The sequence below is a fragment of the Electrona antarctica genome, assembly GCF_951216825.1.
Source record: "Electrona antarctica genome assembly, chromosome: 1".
NCBI lineage: Eukaryota > Metazoa > Chordata > Actinopteri > Myctophiformes > Myctophidae > Electrona > Electrona antarctica.
Genome location: NC_136806.1, coordinates 39,450,058 through 39,470,951, shown reverse-complemented (window position 1 = coordinate 39,470,951; position 20,894 = coordinate 39,450,058). Strand labels below are relative to the sequence as shown.

General features: G+C 44.9%; 1 protein-coding gene across 1 annotated transcript in view; it reads right to left on the bottom strand.

The window, feature by feature from the left end:
- tenm1 (teneurin transmembrane protein 1) overlaps positions 1-20,894 on the bottom strand; it is a 425,652-nt gene that overhangs the window by 201,064 nt on the left and 203,694 nt on the right. Inside the window, exon 7 of the mRNA XM_079512339.1 lies at positions 15,676-15,846. Within this exon, the coding sequence (XP_079368465.1) occupies positions 15,676-15,846 (171 nt within the window). The remainder of the gene's footprint in view (positions 1-15,675; positions 15,847-20,894) is intronic.

The following is a 20,894-nucleotide window of genomic DNA, read 5'->3' as shown; positions in this document are numbered from 1 at the left end:
GGGGAGAGGAGAGGAGAGGAGAGGGGAGAGGGAGGAGAGGAGAGGAGAGGAGAGGAGAGGAGAGGAGAGGAGAGGAGAGGAGAGGAGAGGAGAGGAGAGGAGGCAGTGCCAAGTTTAAGCTACTGTTGCAAAGAGAGGAAAACCCTTATATCGCTCTCTGGGTCTCTCTCTCTCTCTCTCTCTCTCTCTCTCTGTCTCTCTCTGTCTCTCTCGCTCTCTCTCTCTCTCTCTCTCTGGGTCTCTTCCCCGCGCCCCAACCCCCCTCCCTCCCTCTCTCTCTCAGCAGTAGAAGATGATAATCCAGTGTTCAGCCACAGAGAGAAGGCAGGCTGCATTTAGTCAGTTCCATGGGGAGCGTGGAGCCTCGGTCCCCTGCAGGCCTCCCTGCATGCCGCCTCACATTACTGCTGTCAATCACCCCGGCTGCAGCCCCAACCTGACACCGTCCGTTTGACACCTTCCGTTTCAAACATCTCTTTCAATGCGGCTGATCTGTTTATTCCTGTTGTGGCAGGCGAGCAGCCAGGTTTATAGTAAACGTGCTGATGTACACAAACGCATGAGTTCCACCTCTTTAACAGATCAGATCAACCTTGCCACGGGGGGAGAGAAGTGCGAAATTCAAACTGACTGTCGATCACTTTCAATAAATGATACAAAAAACTAAAACTAAACGAATGTCGATATCAACCGTCATTTTCATCCTCTGTTGCCAACAGCGGTGAGTCCATAAAGGAAAAGTGAATCAATGTCCTAGTATAAATGAAAATATGAAACTTGGAGCTGTGATGCTAATGTGATGTGTGTATTGATAAGGTGACAGATGGGTGGTGGGTGTATGTGATGGGTGGTGGGTGTATGTGATGTGTGTATTGATAAGGTGACAGATGGGTGGTGGGTGGCTCGGCTCACATGCTGTATACACAGACCTCTAGAGACACAGCATTATCTATACTTAACTTAGCTTGTTGTAGTTTTCTTTTACTTGTGACTTTCCTGCCTTTTCCAACATGCTGCTATGGCACCTGAATTTAGATCAATACATCTTATCTTATCTTATCTAATAAATAATAAGTCCAGTCTTGAAAACAAACATATCAATAAGCTTCCGTTCCAAACCTGTAGGGTCAATCTAAGCAAATGATTTATGATCAGCTCCAATCTTCTTATACTCATCTTTTATATGAAATACAAATTATGAAAACTAAAATGATCCCACCTGTCACATTTTGAACCACAAACGCACACACTGTGCGCATGCACGCACACACGAAATGAAGTTGCAACATTAAGACACACTTTGACAAAAACACTGTTACTACGGTATAGTCTGTACAGTGTACAGTGTAACACCTGTGTGTATGTGTTTTTGAGCATGCGTGCCTGTGTGCGTGTGTGTGCATGCGTGCGTGTGTGTGTGTGTGTGTGTGTGTGCATGTGTGACGGTCGGGCAGAGTAAGGAGATGAGCCACGTTCAGATTTGTGACACCAGGTCTAATTAATTTCTCTGGCCTCAGGGTTGTTCAGGTAAAACAATTACACCTTTAATCTATTTTCAATGGAACTGAACTGTCTGTGCAATTAATGCCGTTATCCCTGAGACTGTGATGCAGCACACCGCTACAAGCTAACCAGGCCTACGGCTCTGACAAGTGTGTGTGTGTGTGTGTGTGTGTGTGTGTGTGTGTGCGTGCGTGCGTGCGTGCGTGCGTGCGTGCGTGCGTGCGTGCGTGCGTGCGTGCGTGCGTGCGTGCGTGCGTGCGTGCGTGCGTGCGTGCGTGCGTGCGTGTACGTGTGCGTGATCTCTGTCTGCGTTCAACTGGACTAAATTTTGAATCTATAACAGATTAGCATGGACAGAATTAATAACGCTACAGAAGAGGGAGAGAGATAGCGAGAGACAAAGAAATAAAGAGGGAGAGAGAGGGAGGGAGAGAGAGACACACAGCCGAGCGATAGTTTGCTGCGGGATGAATAGAAAATAATACAACGGCGCAAGGTGCTTCTAATTACTTGGAATGGTGGTGAGGAAGCACCTTAATAAGTGGTGCAGCCTCCTCCTCTCTGCTGGCTGCAGTCTAATGAGTGTCAGTCACAGCCAGGAGGAGAGGAGATAATGCTGTTGGCCTGTGCTACTCCATTACTCTCAGGTCCTCACCTTCTAGCAAGCTTCGCCTGGGGCTACACCTGAGACAGACAGCTCTGTCAATTCACAAACTCATTCACTCAGTGACAAGACCACCGCTCTCCCGTCCTTACGCGTGTAATTCAGCAAGACTGCTGACATAATGACAAAATGGCCACTTGAAGGAGGTTTCGTTCTATTTTTTCCCCCGTCCTTCGCGGTTCTCCACCCCAGCGGTTCTAAAGCGTTTTAATTTAAGTGATCCCAAGTGTGATAGGATTCTGTCTCGCGCCGCTAGTATGGAATGCCTGCCCTACACGCAACTTTCACTACACAGTAGCAGGAGTTGGTTGGGCTTGACGTGCCGGCCGGGACAGCTTCAGAATCAGAATCAACTTTATTGTCACATCACAGCTATACAGTTGGGTGCCACCGATATTGTCCCTTATCATTTGACCCATTTAGGCCTGACCTCAAAAATAAAAAAAAATCCTTCTAAATCCTCCAGTTTTCTGAAATAAATATTTTCACGATTTTTCAAAAATAGCAGACCTACAAGCTCGTAGCGCGCCACTCGGTGGCGCGCTATGAGCTTGTAGATCTGCTATTTTTCAATAGCTAAATTATAACAATGTTTAAAACACCAAAAGGGGTTCCCGCCCAAAATGGGTTAACTGTCCTTTTGCGCAGATCACGCAAACCTCAGCAAAAAGAAAAGGACAATATCGATGGCCTCCAACTGTACAAGTAAAAAAGTGTGTGAAATGTGTTTTTGTGCATAGTTCCCGTCGTGTCAGCTTGTACCCAGATAAACTATCATTACACCTGGACCTGGGAAAAACTGAATCCATTATCTTTGGATCAAATAGTAATCTCAGCAAGGCCGAAGGCTTCTCAGTTAAAGTGGGTGACAATATTATCACAAGAAAGGATGAAATTACCTACCTAGGTTCCATCCTGAAGGCAAATCTTTCCGTTGATAAAATGGCCATCAATGTCATCCAAAAAGTCAATCAAAGAACAAGATTCCTGATACAGGATCAAATCACAGGTCAACAAAACCACCTTGAAGACCCCATTTAAACTTTCTTCAACTATGCATGCACCTCATGGTACCACATGCAGCATCTCAAAAGGCGCTTAAAACAAGGCTCCAGACATCCCAAAACAAACTGGTCAGACTACTACTCTGCCTTACTCCCAGGACCCACCTCACCCCTGCCCATTTTGATTGGCTGGAATGGCTTAGGATTGATGAGTACAGCAACTTGCAATGGGCCTGGTATACAAGATTCGCTACACCACTAAGATACCCATGTACCTGTCTAAATACTTCCTTAATGTCAACAATGTCCACATTCACACCAGAGGGAGTTCAACTAACCACGTGCAACCCAGATTCAGCTCAAACAAGGGGTTAAATTCATTTCATTCTTTCATTTCCCATACTGTACACATTTCCCCCCCTTTGATGATGATTTCCTTTTTTTCATAGAAGTGTATATTTGTACGTCTTTAAATGTTCTGATGAATTGAAAATGGAGGACCCCAAGTGCTTTTCCTGGTTATATCCTCAGTAGCAGGTTTTGTATTGACCTGTACTTTCGTTTGAACTGTATACCCATTCTACAAAATCTACATACTGTGAATGAAATGTTCAATCAAACAATCAATCAATCAATCGACCCAGAACCTGTCTGATCTTGGTCTCACGTGGTCAGACTGTAATCAATTGCCTGGAAGACTACAGGTTAGGGGGAGGCCGGGAGGGGACTAACAAACCAACTCCAAAAACTCTAACCGGGGAAACTCTCCCCTGTCAGGTGAAAAGAAGCAGCTTGGACTCCTCATGCATAGAAGGAAGCATGAGGTCAGTCCACTGCCCGCCCAGGTTGGCAGAGGAAGTGTAGCGCCCAGGATTACATTACACTGGGTGAAAAAATGGGTTACAAAATCGTAGGATAAAAATTAAGTTAAAAAAAAAAGTACACTGAGTACCCGGAACAACAGGCAGAGGAGGCAGCAGGAAAAAACTAGATAAAGTGCCCCTCGGGGCACAGGTCTGCTAGCCTGGCGCGGCCAGACTCATAGCGAGGGTTCACTGATGTTTCCTCCCCGCATATGAGTCTGGACTCGGGCTCATTGACAGAGTGTATGCGGAAGCTGGAGAAATCAGAAAATGACCGGGGCCAATCGGGCCAATCAGTGACTGCGTTTCAACGGCTGTCCGTACAACAGTGAAAAGCAGCCTCTGATTGGTTCATGTGTATATGGTGACGTAACATTCATGCTGCAGGACTTTCAAAACAACAATGGCTGCCCTCAACGCAACAAGTTTAAAAGTTTACACAGAAACGATAAGAACAGCAGTTATTTCAGATATAGACTCTGACATATATCCGACATATCTCGCTCACGTATAAGTAGAAACTATTAAACAGACCTTGTTGTTTTTAGCGTGGTTGCCGTGGTATGAGGAGCGGACCAGCGCACTGTGTGGTGACGTCAGCTTTTTGTTACGCTGATTGGCTAGATGGATCTGTCTGTCAAGGCAACTACTAACGCCCACTTTTCAAGCTGCCTATGGCCGAAGTCCAGACTCATATGCGGGGAAGAATCTTCAGTGAATCTCCGCTATGAGGCTGGCCAAGCCAGGCTACAGGTCTGCACCAGGGCAGGCCTCCTGGTGGCACTATAATAGGCCAATGTGAAAAGGGTGCCATTTCTTCTTACGCCTTGGATGGCAATTGGATGATTTGAGGCATTTTGTTCCAAAAATGGGTTTTGCAGAAATCCAGCTGTTGGTAGCAATATAATAAATAGGCCAATGTGAAAAGGTATTCCTTAGCCTAGTAGGAAAGTCTGTGAAAGATTTCACTTAAATTGCACGCTGCGTTCATGATTTGAGGCTTTTTGTTCAAAACGGGCCAATCCTGCAAACTTTGAAAGCCAATGTTAGGATGGAATATGAAATATCCGTCAGATCTGTCTTGAACACATGACTATAGAGATAGTGTGTTTTTGCGGGATTTTTGGACAGAGTCTGGAGGAGTAATATAAAAATAATTGGTTTTCAAAAGTCAGCTTCCTGGTGGCGCCTATAACAGGCCATTCGGGAAAATTTGGGTTCATCGTTGGCATCCAGGGAGTGTGTGTGCAAAGTTTGGCATCGACCGGGTTAACGGTGCCGGAGATTAGCTGGTAAAAGACGGACGGACGGACGGACGCACGCACGCACGCACGCACGCACACACACACACACACACACACACACACACACACACACACACACACACACACACACACACACACACACACACACACACACACACACACACACACACACACACACACACACACACACACACACACACACACACACACACACACGGACAGAGTGCAAAACATACTCTCTCCCCATGTCTTCGGCCTGGTGGAGACAACAATCTTAAAGAACTTTACATGACTACAAAAAAAAACTCATAGGCAAGTTTCAACAGACACAAGTGGACATTAAAACACACATGCTACTATACCCCAACAGACAGCAGAGATCCCACCAGCCACAAACCTGTTGGAGATAAACTGCAACCCCACCACCAAGACAGAAGTTAAGAAGGCATTAAGGCCATGAGAGGAGGCAAGGCAGAGGGGGCAGACGAGATCCCAGCCGAAGCCCTCAATGCAGACATTGCAACCTCCACCAACATGCTTTACCAGCTCATGCAAACTATCTGGGAGGAAGAAAATGTCCCATCAGATTGGAGAGATGGCATCATTGTTAAGATTCCCAAGAAAGGAGACCTTGAGGAGTGTAAAAACTACAGAGGCATAATGCTGCTTTCTCAACTGCATCCTACTGGAGACGCTCCAAAAGGCAGTCGATGGTAAACTGAGGGAAAACCAGGCTGCTTCAGCCTGAACAGTCAATAGAATGGGACTCTCATGTCTATGTCAATTTCATAGATTTTGAAAAGGCTTTTGACCGTGTGGATCGGGAGAGGCTGTGGAGACCGATGGCACACTATGGCATTCCCCCAAAGTTGATTAACATAATCAAGAACACCTACTGAGGGCTGCAGTGTTGTGTCCATGAAGGTTGCCTATCAGAGGCCTTTGAGGTCCTGACTGGGGTGTGGAAAGGATGCATGTTCTCACCCTTCCTGTTCATCCTCTGTATAGGCTGGATCATGACATGCACAAACAACTAGCAATAGCCGAACCAGCATACAGTGGAGCCTGACCGAACAGATGGAAGACCTGGATTTTGCTGATGATTTAGCACTCCTAGCACACATGCACCAACAGATGCAGGAAAAATCATCCAAGTTAGAGACAACAGCCGCTGCGCTTGGGCTCAAAATCAACGCATCAAAAACCAAGGTAATGCGGATCAACAATAAGAGGGACTCTACAATAACTATGGACCAACATCAGCTAGAGGAGGTAGCCAGATTCACATACCTAGGAAGCACAATTACTGTGGACGGAAGAGGATGTCAGTGCCAGAAGGATCACATTCAACATCTTATCAGCAAAGCAAAAGATATCACACAAAACCAAACTGCAAATCTTTAACCGAAACATCAAATCCACCCTACTGTACAGTTCAGAAACCTGGAAGATAACTACCAACATACTCAACAAGACACAGACATTCTTCAACCGCTGCCTCCGACACCTCCTATGAATTTACTGCCCTAACACCATCTCCTGTGGGATCTCACTAGACAAGACACAATAGAAACACAAATCAGGAGGAGGAAATGGAACTGGATAGGTCACACACTTCGAAGGCATAACAGATCAATCACAAAACATGCTCTAACATGGAACCCAAGAGGAAGAGAGGAAGGCCTAGAGCCACCTGGAGAAGAACCACAGAGCAGGAGATGAAGGCACAAGGCCTAGTGTCATCAATGGCCTATGTATGTTCCTCAGGGAATTTAAAGGCCTACGTAAGTAAGTGTGATACGATTGTTGTTTTTGTTGTTTATCTCTGGGACAGCAATATACACTGTAAAATCCTCTGTGTAATTCTAACTCTGAGAGTTTTTACTCAGATTTACACAACTTTAAGGGTCCATTTGGTTCCAACTATCTGCCATTTAGCTGGGGACCCCGTGGAAACCCCCAGGGACCACTGGGGGTCTCAGGACCGCATGTTCAGAACCAGTGTCTTGCTAATCTCACTAGTTTTCTTCGCCTCAACATCCAGAGAAAAGCAAAGAGCCCGGGCGGGATTATGGCATTATCGCAGATGCTCATTTGAAACAAAACCACAAGTTTAAATAATTCATTTTGAGCACTAAGTCGCTAACCGCCGAAGAAAGTATGATTCGCGGGGAGACCGGAGGGCAAATCAAGTGTGAAGGCATGCTCGCCCTAAATACTCTAGTAAAACCCTTTCTGTGGAAGATATTATATGATATTTATTTTCTTATCAAAGAGAAGGTTTTGAGTCTGCCGACTGACAAGTGGCAAATCAATTTTGACTTTGATTCCCTTTCTTCTTCTCTTTGATGCATCTATCTCCCTCACCGCTCCCTGCAGCATCCAAATGTCAAGACTGAGTGCTATACAGAGCAGTGTTACATCAGGCTAACATCAGCTCCATCTTTTGCTGGGTAAGCTCCAGTTATGAGTTCATAAACAATGTTTGAGCTTGTGACGGTAATGCGGTTGCATTAGACGGTGCTGTGGACGCGAGGTAAGACAGCTGGCAGGACGTGCTACAGCTTTTGAGAGTTAGATCAGCTTTAGACTGTGGGCTTTGAGCTTTGTGTGTGCATGCGCGTGCACGTGTTGCGCGTCCATGTATTATCCTGAGACCGTTTCACAGCGTGAGAAAATCGATGAGACCGATGTACCATCACCTCCCTCCGCCAACATTTGCGCACATGCACGCAGAGGCACGTATTATGCACCCAGCGCGTGCGTACGCATGCACACAAGTACACATACCTGCCCTCTTTCTCCTGTTCTTTCTTTCTTTCACAGACACACACACGGCACCTCCACACTTCCCCTTCCTCTCCTCCGGTCCCCTCCTCTCTCTCTCTCTCTCTCTCTCTCTCTCTCCCTCCCCACACGCAGCCTAGAATATTGATGTGCTCTTTAAGAGCCCCTCTTTCTCAGTTTGTGTCACATTCCATCCATCTACAGGCCATTTTCCAGCAGCTCAGCGTCTGAGCAAACGTCAAATAGAGTGAAAGCAATTCGAGCCCAAACTCCTCCGCTTTTATCCAGTGGTTTATACAATGGCATCCCCGCAGCCTGCGGATGGCACGCCGCGAGCTCGCCATTTCATCATCCTCACATTATAATGAGGCAATATGCCTCTCTGCTGCATGTCAGCCTGTATGGTTTCATATCATTAATAATGGCCCGGGCGTCTCCGCGCTGACCGTAATATTATTCTCCAACTCCGACGTACTTGATTAGGGAAGGGAACCCTCTGACGGAAGACCTCCCCTGTTTCATCTGCTCCTCCAGAGGAAGTCACAGCCCAGTGCACATATTTCCATGCACGTGTGTGTGAGTACTGCATTCACATGGGATCAGGCAAGTGGTAGATGGCAAACGGCACCAACTGATGGACGGCACTGAACGGTAAAAAGACTACATATTTTAACATTGATGCTGTCTGCCGTTACCGTCGCAGGCTCTGGCTGCTCCCGTTCACTAAAATAACTTCCGGTTTGTCGTCTGCCGTCTGCCTGATCCCATGTGAATGCAGCATTAGTCATAGTGCATGCGTATCTAGAGTATTTATGTCACAGTACAATTGGAAAAGGTGCACTCGGTTTCACCGACGGAGGCGCGCAGCCTGAAGGTGACTTGAGCCACGAGAGGCACCACCGAGCGAACTCAGGCAAGCGAGTCGCCGTACTGAAGGTTGCGAAGTAGGGCTGGGACGATATGTGTAGCTCACGACATGATAACTGTGGCGATATGTGTAGCTCACGACACGATAACTGTGGCGATATGTGACACTCGATAAGGATTGCAAGAAATGTAATATATCACAATATCCAACTGAAACAATATCCAACTGAAAAAGAAAAAAAATACCCATAAAAATTAATTTACAAATATGTGCATGTATTGTCTGCAACCAGTCCACAAGAAAGGATACAAAATATCCCCTCTCTAAAATATCTTAGCAAGTATCACCAATTTGTTTTATGTAAACTTACTTGGGCCCATTTCAGTTCGTAGTGCTTTGATAAGAATACAATCAAATAAAGTTAAATGAAATCCTGGGCTCATATCAGTGGTCAGGAATGGATGTACAGTATACTATGAATACAATAAAATGAAATGAAATCCTGGGCTCATATCAGTGGTCAGGGATGGATGTATGAATACAATAAAATGAAATGAAATCCTGCATTGGCTAATATCAGTGGTTCAGATGTATGCCAGTGAATCAGAGAAAATTCAGAACACAATAATATACAAATAAACATGAACTCGTATAATACACTATGTATACTGTCATAATGATCCAAATGCACAGTATCGAATGTGTGTGTGTGTGTGTGTGTGTGTGTGTGTGTGTGTGTGTGTGTGTGTGTGTGTGTGTGTGTGTGTGTGTGTGTGTGAGCGTGCGTACATGTGGCCTCATTAACACTACCCTAATCTAAATGTAACATCGGTGTGCATTTGAAGTGGTTGAAGGGAGAAGAAGAGATGTTAACACCATTGTGTAAACGTCTCCCAGCATCGCACCTCCTCATCGACACGCCCACAGAGTGTGCCCACAAAACCAGATTACAGGTCTGAGCGCATAGCGGCGTGTTGTTGACATCGCTCATTATCTCCGATACCGTATCTGGATGCAGGTTGTGCCTCAAATGGCAGGTGCGAAAGAGTTTTTGCTGGCGCGTTAGTGTGTGAGTGCGTGCATATGCGGAGGAGCGCCCGCCCGCAGCCCGAGGTTGATTATTGTGGGGGCGAGTGGCAATTAAAGTAGCTCTAATTAGAAAGGCTTTTATGTGCGGAGGGCCACGGAGAGCTCCCTGGTGCTATCTAGAAACTCCAGCGGAGACGGCACACAGCAGAAGCGCATGGCAGTCTGACACCACTTGTCAATTAGTGGTTTGCGCGGCGCTGCTGCGAGCGGCTCGGCGCCCTTGCGAGGTGGGAGCCAAAAAGAGTCTGAATGTAAACCCACTCTGAAGTTCTGCAGTCATTGTGGACGACCTGAGCCCTGCCTCTCTGTACGGCTGGCACATGAAACAGGAAGACAATCTCTGATAGCCAACTTTACATGAGAAAGAAGGAGCAGGAGATTAGGATGTTCTTATCGTTTCACAGATGTGCGCTTGCGTGTGCTTCTCTGTGTCATCTCCCCCTGTTATATCTGACTGGGAGCGTCCAAACAGCAGGATGCAGATTTACTCTCGATCTACAATAATAAATCATATTATTACATGGCTTGGTTGAATGCTTGATTCTGATTGGTCAATCGCTTAATTCAGCGGTGAGTTATCTCATGATAATGACCGCTCCGCTGTATAATGACCGCTGCCTAATCAAACCCTCTGAGCACCACCAGCTGCGCGGCTGCGCCCGCTTGATTTACTGCCGTTTCCAACATAACAGCCATGTAAACACACACACTACTGACACACAATGTAATTTACAGCTAAACATTGCTCTTAAAAATGTTTTTGAAAACATTTGAGCGAGAAATAGACGAAGCAGCTGGACCCGAAAATGGATTCTATTTGATCAACTCACTTCCTTGTTTTCCGACAGTGCTTCAGCCCTGCAGCTGGGCAGACTCAGCCAGCGCGAAGTTATGGAATACTTTTTTTGTTGTGTTTTGGATCAATGGATTAATTTATGTTAGTTAGCCATGTAATAAGCGGGATAATATCTGGCTAGGTGGTCATTGTCGGGATATAATTCACCTTCAGGGAGTGTAACCACCTCGGCTTCGCCTCGGTGATTAAACTCCCTGTCGGTGAATTATCTCCCGACAATGACCACCTAGCCAGATATTATCCCTTACATAAATGTGTCCCCTTCATAGTAGTTGTTGGGGGATTGGCCAGGGACATTTGCACATACCTGTCATTTATACTCTGCATTTAATCACATTCACCTTTCTGTTCTCCTTCTTTCCACTTTTTTAATTTTCGTTTTTGTTTTCAGAGGTTAACCCATTCAAACTATTAGGAGGGGGCAACTAATGAACAGTGGATGTTGGAGTTTCGGCACTTAAACTAACCAGGAGCCTTTGTGTTAACAATGTACATGCTACATCATGAGTAACTGTCTGTCACCCCAAGGTGACTGTGGATATCAACTACTTATGCACTAGTTATGTGTTGTTCCAAGACGTCAACCTCCTATACTGTATAGATGGCCATCAAAATATATCAATCCTCTCTTGACCATCAATCCTATATATAGAATATATAGGATCCTGTGTGAAATAGTTGGGGAGTGACGTCCTTTTCAAATGGTGGATTACTCATTTTGACACGGAGAGTGTTCAAGTAGATTAAGATACTCCAATCATTGTGTTCTCCTCTCTTTCCGCGCCCTCTCCTCTTCCACTGACATGTCAACTTTTTATCCCCTCCCCTCTCCCCCGGCCTCTCCTTCCTTCCATCCTTCAGAGTGTAATCTTGAGGATTGTGTGGGCTCTTGGTGTGAGAGGTGATGGCTATACAGCAGGATGAGAGTGATAATCTGCCACACTGGATTAGAGTCTAATCTCCTCCCCCCCTTCTATCGCAGAGGGACCATCTCCGGCGTGCCAATTTGATTAATCTGAGACCCTCACATCGGCAGCTTAGCCTTTGCCCATTTTGATTTGAAGGTATTCTCTGCTTTCATCAGCCGCCGCCGCAGTCGAAACATTGCATTGTTGTGATGCAATACTCGGGAGGTGAGGCCCCCCCCCCCCCTCTCCCGACCCGCGCCAGTGGCGTCGACCGCAGGATTTAGCCTGCTGATGAGGGCGCTAATCCACACAATGTGAGGATTCATCAGAATAGCTTGCATTGGGGACGCCCCCAAACTGCCTGAAGTGCATTCGGCTGCATGCTGCGGATCCCGCGGCAAAGGCGAGATAAAGGGCTGAACGCCAGAACCTGACTGCGTCCGCGGTATTGTCTGACCGACTCGGGTCTTAAGCGTGAAGGTTGCTCTGTCCTGCCTGCACTCCATGACCTGCAACACGTTCAATTAATGTCCAATACCGCAGGGTTAAATTGGTGTTAGTAATTCCCCAGGCTGGCAGCAGACAACTAGAGCTACCAAAGGCGATTCCAGTCACGCAGCAGCTAAGAGGGAACATGATTAACCAATTACCTTGCCTTTCTAATGAATGACTAATACTTTCAGGCCTGATCGGCAGACTGACGGCTCCTCTGTGCTAATGGAACATTCATGTGTGTTATGCATGCAGACCAGCAGCCTAATCCAATAGTAACTGATTTGAATTCACGCCAGCAGACATACGTCTCAGGCACATTCATTCATTCCAATCGTAACGTTTAAACATTCATATTTACATTTCGGAAGGAATTTTAACGTTCACCACCATATTAATAAATGTAGAAACATTAAATCGCTGTCATTAAAATTGCTCCGCTCCATTATGCTTGCAGGATTCTTTTTGTATTTTAATCTTACGATAGAGCACTTATACAGTAGCCTATAGTGGTGTATAAAGAGCTAGAGATCACGGCTGCCACTGTAACAGGATAAATATTCAGAACATAAAGGTGGTATAGGGGTGTGTGTGTGTGTGTGTGTGTGTGTGTGTGTGTGTGTGTGTGTGTGTGTGTGTGTGTGTGTGTGTGTGTGTGTGTGTGTGTGTGTGATAATGTGAACATGTGGGATCATTGAAGATTTTATAGCATTTTTGTTCATACAGAAAGCAGAGGCTCAGTCTTTAATGGGAGACAGGGGATCCGCTGGTAGTTCCGACCGAGCATTAGTCCGACAACGTGGCTTCGCGTGTGTTTAGGGTTCGGACCAACTCACGGTCAGAATAATGCCGCTGAGTGTGCGGAAGCTTTTTCCTTTTCCAGTGCGTCGGACCCTCGTTTGGTCTTCATATGCACCTGTCGCCTTTAGGTAGGTGTGCAAGAGACTTGCTTCTTAGTTAATGCTTTTCCAACACATTAATAACTGTTTATGTGCTACACAAAAATACCTAATTTGAGTCTGAGAAAATATTCAAACATAATACTGACATGAGGTTGTTTTGTTAAATCCACCCACAGCTGTCCTGTCATGATCCTGTCACAGCTGCTCTGGTCAGCCTTCTGATTGGTCCCTCATCGACCAACCAGCAAGCTCGTTCCGCCTCACTCCGCCTCCTTCTGGTTATTTATGCTGAGTTTGCTATGTATATTTTTTGAGAGGCGCTAGTTTATATATCCCGTTTTTGCTGAGAAAGAAATACCATGATACTGTATGTCACTAGTGCACCCGAGATGTTCCTTTTAACCGAGGTCAAATTTAAAATAAGAATTGAATGCATTCAATATCAATACGAGGCAAATGAAAAACAGGTTTTTTCAATGGTAGTGGATGGAGAGAGAAGATTTTTGTCCAACCAAGGAAGCGGAAGAGCAACCAATTGATGCGAAGGGAGGCGGGATCACAGACGGTACGCAACTTGACAAAGGGTCAAATTGAGGGGCGGTTGCCCTTGGTGTGTCAGACAAGACAATGGCATTGTTTTTATTGCTGATACTGTACGTTGTCATGTAAAGAATTACCATACCTTCAATCAGTCAGTGCACTTAATGTTGGCCTATATGTCACTGCCACGACTGCCAAATGCTCATTCTCCAAATCAAAACTATCCGAGGAGCACAATGGCACAGGATTGAAAGAGTGGATTGACTAACATTGTTATCAGTCGACAATGACCGGGCGATTTCGTTGGACATAAAGTGGACATTGACTTTGCAGAGTGCAAGGCTTGATTGATTGGATTATGGCTCAGTAGCATTCAGGAACTGACAGGTCACCATGTATGCCCATTTTTCTAAACGCTATGCTTGTAAACACTATGTGAGCATACTCTGTCATTTGTTGACTAGGGTTGATGCCATTTACTCTGATCGCACACTTACTAAGTCTCTCTTGATAAGAGCGCCTGATACAGTAAATGCTGTGCACAGGTGAGCTGTCAAATAGGGCTGCACAGAGTGGACTGCATGTTAAGTATGAAACCAGAGAAGCATGAGGTATTAGTGCAGGCTCGTACATTCGGGTATAAACAGTGCCAGAAACAGCTCGGTACAGTATATTGGCAGTGCAATGCAGTGGCAGCAGCAAATCATTGCATAACAGCATTCAGCATTATTGAAGGCATATGTAAACATGACAAGACATCAGCAGACAAAATATATAGGGATGGTTTTCATTTCATGTTATTACTAAAATGATGGTTGAAACATTCACTCCTGGTATGTATTATCACGAGACGATACTATTCTGTGATCTCAAGATCGTTAACCCAAGATAAAGGGAGTATAATGTGATGTAATTAATTAATCTATATTCAGATGGTAATCGTGAATATAGATCATCAGCGATAGACTGTTTGTTCAGTAACGGGTCTCCCTCTGTCTCTCCAGCTGTTTAGTAAACAGAAAACATTTCTACATTTTCAGTTCGGAATACCAATTTGATCCAATCAGGAGAGACAATACAAGTGAAAGTGGAAGGTGGTGGAGGAAGCAAAGAAATAAGCAGACAAAATTGGAATGGGAACACTATGACACTGTAAGCTGATGGATTATTGTTTGTGCTTAACGAAGTAAACAAACTACCACTCCTGCCCTTAGACGCTCAAACGGGCAAGGATAAACTCCCAAGAGAATAACACTTGATGAGAAAACAACTCGAGACCCTTAGGAGTCCATTTGTACTCTCTTAGAATTCAATGAACACTGAGGATTTACTGCAGGGGTGGCCACACTTTTTTGACTTGAGAGCTACTTTCAAAATGACTAGCTCAACAAGATCTACTGACCAAACTAATTAGTATCCCTTTGCTTGAAATAGTTACATAATAGGAAATAGAGGAGAAATAGAATTGGTAGGTTTTCTTATATAACTTAGTAATGCTACTGCATGATGTTGCATTGTGTGCAACACTCTTGAAAACATAGTATTGCATTGTGGGTTTGAGCTGACAGGCCCCATTTATGTCAACCAATCAAGTCACCTTAATTCAAGGGGCATGCCATGTGATCTACCTTTTGGGCACCCCTGATTTACTGTAACTATGCAGTTGCCGACATCCCCTTTTTTCTTTTTGCATAAATGTGTGTGCATGTATTGTATACTGTAGTGCACGTGGTCCTCAAAGGGGGTTCTGGTGTCTTGTGGGGGTCCCTAGCACTTTTGACACCAAAAACAGTACACTACTCAATTTGGGAGTCCTTGACATGAAAATGTTTGAGAACAACTAGCTTTGCTGTTACCATGTGTGTGTGTGTGTGTGTGTGTGTGTGTGTGTGTGTGACACACACTGTGTGTGTGTGTGTGCGTCTCCCACTCACCTCGGTCTGCAGTGTGTGTGTACTCGGGGATCAGTGTGTCCAGGGGGTGCATGATGCTGGTGGGCCGCACCTTGCTGCTGTCCTCCTGGTGCTCCCCAGAGCTCACACCGTTCTCATACAGCTGGTTCTCCCCATGACGCAGATGCCAGGTCAGCCCTAACAGGTGGACCACTACACATGCACACGCACACGCACACACACACACACACACACACACACACACACACACACACACACACACACACACACACACAGCGAGAGGGATAAATGATGGGGTCATTATTCCTCGCATGCAGAGGGGTGCGTTTGAATCCCTTTTAATGCTCATCTTAAACTCCTCACTCGGTTTATGTGCTTATTAGCGCTCAGCAAGACGGAGGGCAATTAATGCGCGCACGCGCGTGCAGTGAGCACCCACGGCACACCCACACACAAACATGCAATGTATGGACACACACGCGTACAGACACAGATGAACAGACACAATCACGTGTGCACACACACACACACACACACACACACACACACACACACACACACACACACACACACACACACACACACACACACACACACACACACACACACACACACACACACACACAGTATGCGCTGTACTGTACGCTCTGCACCAAATGTGAGAGTGACAGAGGTGGGCAATTAAGCGAGATCTTCAGAGCAGGAGCCCAGGGCTGGTATTAAAGAACCAACACAGTCCTTTATGCATGACTAATGACGCTTTGAAAAGCTGCCTCACGTTCACTATCCATACGGGCCCTTTAAAACATTTAGACCTGAGGAGGACATTTTTAAAATGTCTTTTAAATCATGACAGTTTTCTGAAAAACCTCATGTTTCTATATCAGTGGTTCTCAATATTTCATGTCAAGGACCCCAATAATTATATGTAATTGGCCGCCGAACTCCATCTGAAAATATGTTGTTCCAGGGACCTCCCCAGAAGAAAAGATATGAGTTAAAAACGTTCTGAAAAACGCTCTGAAAGAATATATATTCAAAGATTTACGCCACATTTTCACGATTTTTCAAAAATAGCAGACCTACAAGCTCGTAGCACGGCACTCGGTTCCGCGCTATGAGCTTGTAGATCTGCTATTTTTCAATAGCTAAAGTATAACATAATGCTTTAAAACACCAAAAGGGGTTCCCGCCCAAAATGGGTTAAAACAACAAAGGTAAAGCAGGACACCGGACCCCTCCCTCTGTAAAAGTGTTTATGAGGACAACAATCTGACATGCTGTTAAATAAAACCAGCCAACACCTGCCAAAATTAATTAGCATCTAGCCAGTGTGCCAATAAAACCTTCAATTAAAAGGAAAAAAAAGAAACGCAGAACAATAGCACAGCTCCATTGGCGCACACACAATTGTACTCTTAACATCCCATTGGAATTGCTGTTTAGTGATTGTAAAAAAAGAAAAAGTGTGTCTCTATGCTGATGATGTCAACGGAAGTAACTGAAATAAATCTATTTGCAGTCAAATCACAAAAGTTGAGTGTGCTTTTTGTGACAGTATGACGCTTTGCTGGCAGTGTAGATGGTTGTTGCAGTCTGATCAAGGTATAACGAGCTGCTAACAACTTCAAACGTACCTGTCTGTCTTGTCTGCTGATTGCCCCAACACACAAATAAATGCTTCACGAGCACACACACACACATACTAATATTACACCGGTAATATGCGTGCGCAACGCGCACAAATATGTGCACTATGGCTGCTTGGGAAAGAGAACGTATACAATACATACTTCCTTATTCACACACTGTATGCGCAGCACACACATCACACACACACACACACACACACACACACACACACACACACACACACACACACACACACACACACACACACACACACACACACACACACACACACACACACACACACACACACACACACACACACCTTCCCTCCCCATGGCTGATGAGGAATACCTAATTAAAACGGCATGATAAGTTCAAAGCCATTTTGGAGTCACTTTGCATGGCACTGGCACAGAGGGAGAAAAAAAATAAAGATTATTTTCTTTGAAAAGTGCAAAATCTAAATGTGTGACGACGACGACGGAGCTCAGAGAGCTGAGGCTGAATCCGGTCCTATACGTGCTCCTGTGTTGATGCTCGGTGGAATCCGCGGGGGGGATCAGAGGATCTCCCTCTTTTTCCACGTTCAAACTTCTGACGGGCGTCGGGGCCTCTGTTGGTTTAAGCTTTCTGATGGTGTACAATACGGGACTCTTCAAAGCAGAAACGGTGACGATTATGAGGGGGGGGGGGGGGGGGGGGGGGGGGGACGAGCATCATTTAGTTCACACTAATTGAACTGTCAGATCATGACGAGAGTGCACACACACATGCGCGTGTAAATGTGCAAACGTGCACACACATCGCTCTTCAGATTGGCGTGGGAACAAGTCACTCTCGTCCAAATATTGTTTTTCTCCATTTTCTTTTTGGTTTTTTTACATTACAAGAGACCACTGTGGAATTAGAGTTGTGATGACACATTGTAATGTAATGTGTCACATTTTGTGACTGGAGCTTCTGCGCCGTTGTCACAATATGCGTTCTTTCAAGTTAGAGCGAGAACTTTTGCATCAACATGGACGGATGCCGTTTGGCAAAATAATGAGTACATTTAACACGGCAAAGCAGGAGGGACCATATGTCATGGTCACAACCGATTTAGCAATGACATAATTTGGAAAAATGTAATATTTCCTCTGCTTTAATCCATTGAGACCTGGAACGCATCCATGTCACGTTAGCGTTTAACCACATTAACCATTAACCCATTTTGGGGCGGGAACCCCTTTTGGTGTTTTAAACATTGTTATAATTTAGCTATTGAAAAATAGCAGATCTACAAGCTCATAGTGCGCCACCGAGTGGCGCGCTATGAACTTGTAGATCTGCTATTTTTGAAAAATCGTTAAAATGTGCCTGATTTATGTGCCTGATTTAGAAAACTTATTTTTTTTAATTCGACGTCAAGCCTGAATGGGTTAAATCTGTCTGTAATGAACCGTTCCCGAGATGAATGCCACATTTAGAAGCATGTACTGTAGATGTCTTTTCTACACGGCGTCAGCGGCATAGGACAAAGTATAAATGGGCTTAAGCATGAGGTCTTTTCTACACGGCGTCAGCGGCAGGACAAAGTTAAATGGGCTTAAGCATGAGGTACTTACAGCTTCTTTTTTCCAGTACGTGCCAAATTATGTATGCTGGTATGTTTCATGGTTGTTGTTACTTGTTATCCTCCTCTGCTGTGGAACAAGTCACCACGATGCCATACATTATAGTTCAAGAGAGGACTCTGTGTGAACGATGATGAGTGTCGTCCCAAAGGTAACATTTTGTATAATTTTCATTGTTCACTGTTATAATGAGTAGATGAGGAAAGGAAGGGACCAGGACTGTCCCTAACTGAACCTGAAGGAAACATAATTTAGTGTTCTTCTGCCATACTGTACAACCTTAGGTTACCTCAATCTCCACTCCTTTCCTCTGCCCTTGACTCCTCTCCTCATCATAAATGTCCCTAACCCACCCTGACACTCATTCACTCTCTCTCTCTCTCTCTCTCTCTCTCTCTCTCTCTCTCTCTCTCTCTCTCTCTCTCTCTCTCTCTCTCTCTCTCTCTCTCTCTCTCTCTCTCTCTCTCTCTCTCTCTCTCTCTCTCTCCTTCATCGCTTCTTAAACCTCTCACACTGCTCCTCCTTTTCTGTCTGCTGACATCTTTCTCTCAATTTACAATTTAGCAGATGCTCTTAATCCCCTCTCTCTCTCTCTCTCTCTCTCTCTCTCTCTCTCTCTCCACACACACTCTCTCCATCTCACTTCGTCTATGGTTGTTGACCTTTAGCTGGAACACTTAGCGTCCAGAATGGAGGAGCGAGACAGGGTGGGGGGGTGTAGGGGGGAGTTAAGCAGATCTGACGCGCAGAACACACACACACACACACACACACACACACGCACACACACACACACACACACACACACACACACACACACACACACACACACACACACACACACACACACACACACACACACACACACACACACACACACACACAGTCATGTCGCTGGCGTACATGCATGCAGCGCACGTTCTCCCTATACTTCACTCGAAGGCTGTCTGCCTCATTCAAGATTCAAGAAGAGAAATCCTAATCATCTTATAGTGTTGCATTCACACATACTGTACGAGGGGTTCTGTCTGGGTAGGTTCCTCGATATGCAACAACAACAACAACACAGTCAAAGATAACACAATAAAAAGATTAAATTGAAGAAAACACGCAAACCTAGAAGACACCTACTGTAACAAAGTAAGATCCTTAGTGTTAATCCGGTACTTTAATGAAATGAAATAAAACAATTTGCAGCATGGTAGAGTAATGTTACAATACAATATAACTGGTTTACATGGTAGAGTAATGTTACAATACAATATAACTGGTTTACCTCTGATCTCCATGTTCTAACTTCTTGTTGTTTGTTTGTAAATTAACGTCCCACATGATCACACTACAGAGTCAGTGACCGGTTCAGTTCTTTTACACCGGGTGGTTCCCAATGGGAACCGGTTCAGTTCTTTTCCACCGGTTGGTTCTCAATGCGGGAACCGGTTCAGTTCTTTGGTCGGTTCCCAATGGGAACCGGTTCAGTTCTTTAGTCAGTTCCCAATAGGAACCGGTTCAGTTCTTTTCCACCGGTTGTTGGAACCGGTTCAGTTATTTTCCACCGGTTGGTTCCCAATGGGAACCGGTTCAGTTCTTTTTGGTTCTTAATCCATGAGCCAGAGCTCCAAGATTGGAACCTTATTATGAATTGAGTGGGCAAAACTATACCTACATTATATTGTTTATAGGATCAATATAAGTAAATACATATATGATAACCCTTCCACAGTAGTAGCTTTTTCATATATTTTTTGCATATTTTCCTATATAATGCCTCATTTGCATATTACAATTTTTCTTTAATACAATAAATCATTGTCTTTGTGTAAGTAATCAACTGGGGAAGTTTCATGGTGATAACAATCTAATATACGTATGGTTTTGCCCACTCAAATCATAATTAATGTTCCAATTTTGGAGCTCTGGCTCATGGACTAAGAACCAAAAAGAACTGAACCGGTTCCTATTGGGAACCAACCGGTGGAAAAGAACTGAACC